Here is a 2,581-nt window from a genome sequence, read left to right as displayed (position 1 = left end):
TGGGATAATGGGATATGGCCATCCTGAGTTGGGATAATGGGATATGGTCCATCCTGTGTTGGGATAACAGGACATGGCCATCCTGTGTTGGGAGAATGGGATATGGCCCATCCTGTGTTGGGATAATGGGACACGGATGTCCCGCCGTGGGATAACGGGATATGACCCATCCTCTCTCGGGATAACGGGACATGACTGTCCTGCAGTGGGATAATGGGATATGGCCCATCCTGTGTTGGGATAACGGGACATGACTGTCCTGTGCTGGGATAACAGGACATGGCCATCCTGAGTTGGGATAATAGGACATGGCCATCCTGTGTTGGGATAATGGGATATGGCCATCATCTGTTGGGATAATAGGACACAGCCATCCTGTGTTGGGATAATGGGAACATGGCCATCCTATGCCAGGATAATAGGACAGGGCCATCCTATGTCAGGATAATGGGAACATGACCATCCTACGCCGGGATAACAGGAATATTGCCATCCTATGCCAGGATAATGGGAATATTGCCATCCTATGCCAGGATAATGGGAATATTGCCATCCTACACTGGGATAACAGGGACAGGGCCATCCCACATCAGGATAACGGGAACATGGCCATCCTATGCCAGGATAACGGGGACATGGCCATCCTATGCCAGGATAATGGGAACACGGCCATCCTATGCCAGGATACCAGGACAGGGCCATCCTACCTGGCCAACTCCGTGCTCAACATCCCTTTTCCCTGGCCCCCGAGGTTGGAGTCGCAGTTTTTCCCTGTTTTTGGGATCCGGCTCCGGCCGGGATGGGGCCGAAGCCGAGCCGCGCCCCGGGAAGGGGATCGGCCGCTCCCCCGGAATGGGGGGACACGCGGGCACCTGCTGCCCCTGCCTGCAGACACGGGGCCTCCTGCCGGATCCGGGGCTGTTCCCGCATTCCCAGGGAACAACAAGGAGCCAAAGGCGCTTCTTTTCCTCTTCGCCTGGAGGAGGAGGAGGAGGAGGAGGAGGAGGAGGAGGCGAGTTTTCCTCTCTCTCCGACGCCCGTTACACCCACCGGGATTCGGCTCCGGATCCACTCGGAGCGCGATCCCCCCGCGCTCCGGAGACCCCGCGGGCCCTTCCCGGCTCCGTCCTGCCATTCCCGGCGCCGGCGAGGCCTCGAGCGATCCCAATCCCGACCCCGAGCCCAATCCCGACCCCTCCGCGCGCTCCGTCTCGGCTCCGGAGGTCGGCCGGGCTGTGCTCCGCCGCTTCCCGAGGGAAGAGGAGGAGGGAAAAAAGGGGGTTGGGGGGGGGGTCAATGGGAGGGTTTGTCACGGGAATGGGATGCACTCCCCGATCCCGGGGGGGTTCCTCACTCCTGGAGCTGCCCCGGCTCTGGAAAAGGGGGAGAATTCCCCTCCAGGTGGGTCCGGAGCCGTCCGGGTTGGACCCAATCCCGGCAGGAATCTTCCTGCCCTCCCTGGACGAGGGGCTGTGGTGTCCCCCCCAAGGCCTCGCTCGGGGGTGGGGGGGGACTTTGGGAAGCTCCAGCTTTGGCGGTTTCCGGGCTGCGATCCCGGAACGCCGGCACGGGGCACCGGCTGCGAGGTGGGGGGGAAATCAACGGGAAAAAAAAATCCCCAAAATCCACCAGGAGGGGTCAAACCGCCTGCAGAGGAAAGAGCTCCAGGATTTAAGGATAAGGAGGCAGCGAGCGGCTCCTCCGGTGCCGGCGCTCCGGGACGAGGCCGCTCCGGGCGCTCGGTGCCGACGTTTTCCCGGACTCACCTTGAGGTATTTTTCCAGCATCTTGACGATGTGTTTGTTGTTCAGGACACTCTTGGCCACGTGTAAACTGGTCTTCTTGAACTGCTCCGCAGCCATCTGCAGCGGGATGGGGAGTCAGGCTCCGCAGGGGGAGAATTCCAATGGGATCGGGGGTTTGGGCTCCCTCCTCCTCCTCCCCAGGGTTTGGGAAAGCCGCCCTCCCATCCCACAAAACGGGGATGGATGGAGGGATGGAGGGATGGATGGAGGGATGGATGGATGGAGGGATGGAGGACCTGCCTCACTTCCACTAAGTCAAACCCTGGGGGAAGCTGTGGATGAGCTGAACATCCCCCAGATATCCCGGGATTGGGTCTGGATGACGTGTTGGAGACGGAGCCGCTCCGGAGGAACCGAACGACATTCCCGCGTCCCCATCCCCGGCATCCCAACCCCTTCCCAGCCCAGTTCATCCATCAGCTCCATCCCATTTATCAGCTCCCCAAACGCCCTCCGAGCCACCCCTCATTTGCATTTTTGCATATTTAATGAGGCAGCCCCTCCCCTGGGGAACAATCTCGTTTCATCCCCCAAAAAGGCTCCGATTTCCCTTTTCCCGCCCCTTTTCCCGCCCCTCTCCCCATTTTTCCACCTCCTAAGGAAGGAGACGAGCCCTGCCCAGCCCATCCCACAGCTCTGGCTTGGCAGATGGTTCCCAGCGGGATTCCGGAGCTGTCCCCGAGCCCCGCGCGCGCGCGCGCGCTCCGGAATTCCCGCCCTCCGGAATTGCCGCCCTCCGGAATTGCCGGGCTCACCCTGCGGTTCCGGTTGTGGTC

The 2,581-nt window shown here is 60.9% G+C and overlaps 1 protein-coding gene across 1 annotated transcript; it reads right to left on the bottom strand.

The window, feature by feature from the left end:
• Positions 1-6: 6 nt before the first annotated feature.
• Positions 7-2,575, bottom strand: LOC113942064 (A-kinase anchor protein 8-like). The gene is made up of 3 exons (XM_027633206.1): positions 2,561-2,575; positions 1,767-1,862; positions 7-976 (listed from the first exon to the last, which is right to left on the bottom strand). The coding sequence occupies exons 2-3, from the start codon at positions 1,860-1,862 to the stop codon at positions 704-706; spliced, it is 369 nt and encodes a 122-aa protein (XP_027489007.1). The 5' UTR covers positions 2,561-2,575; the 3' UTR covers positions 7-703.
• Positions 2,576-2,581: the final 6 nt, after the last annotated feature.

This window comes from Corapipo altera, unplaced genomic scaffold (assembly GCF_003945725.1).
Source record: "Corapipo altera isolate COAL_440 unplaced genomic scaffold, ASM394572v1 95051, whole genome shotgun sequence".
NCBI classification, from domain to species: domain Eukaryota; kingdom Metazoa; phylum Chordata; class Aves; order Passeriformes; family Pipridae; genus Corapipo; species Corapipo altera.
This window is presented reverse-complemented; position numbering and strand designations above follow the sequence as displayed.

Bases quoted from the DNA above. Each gene is read 5' to 3' on its own strand.
- LOC113942064 (XM_027633206.1), bottom strand. From the start codon at position 1,862: ATGGCTGCGGAGCAGTTCAAGAAGACCAGTTTACACGTGGCCAAGAGT. The intron at 977-1,766 runs GTGAGTCCGGGA...CTCCTCCTCCAG, and splicing joins TGCTGGAAAAATACCTCAAG to GCGAAGAGGAAAAGAAGCGC.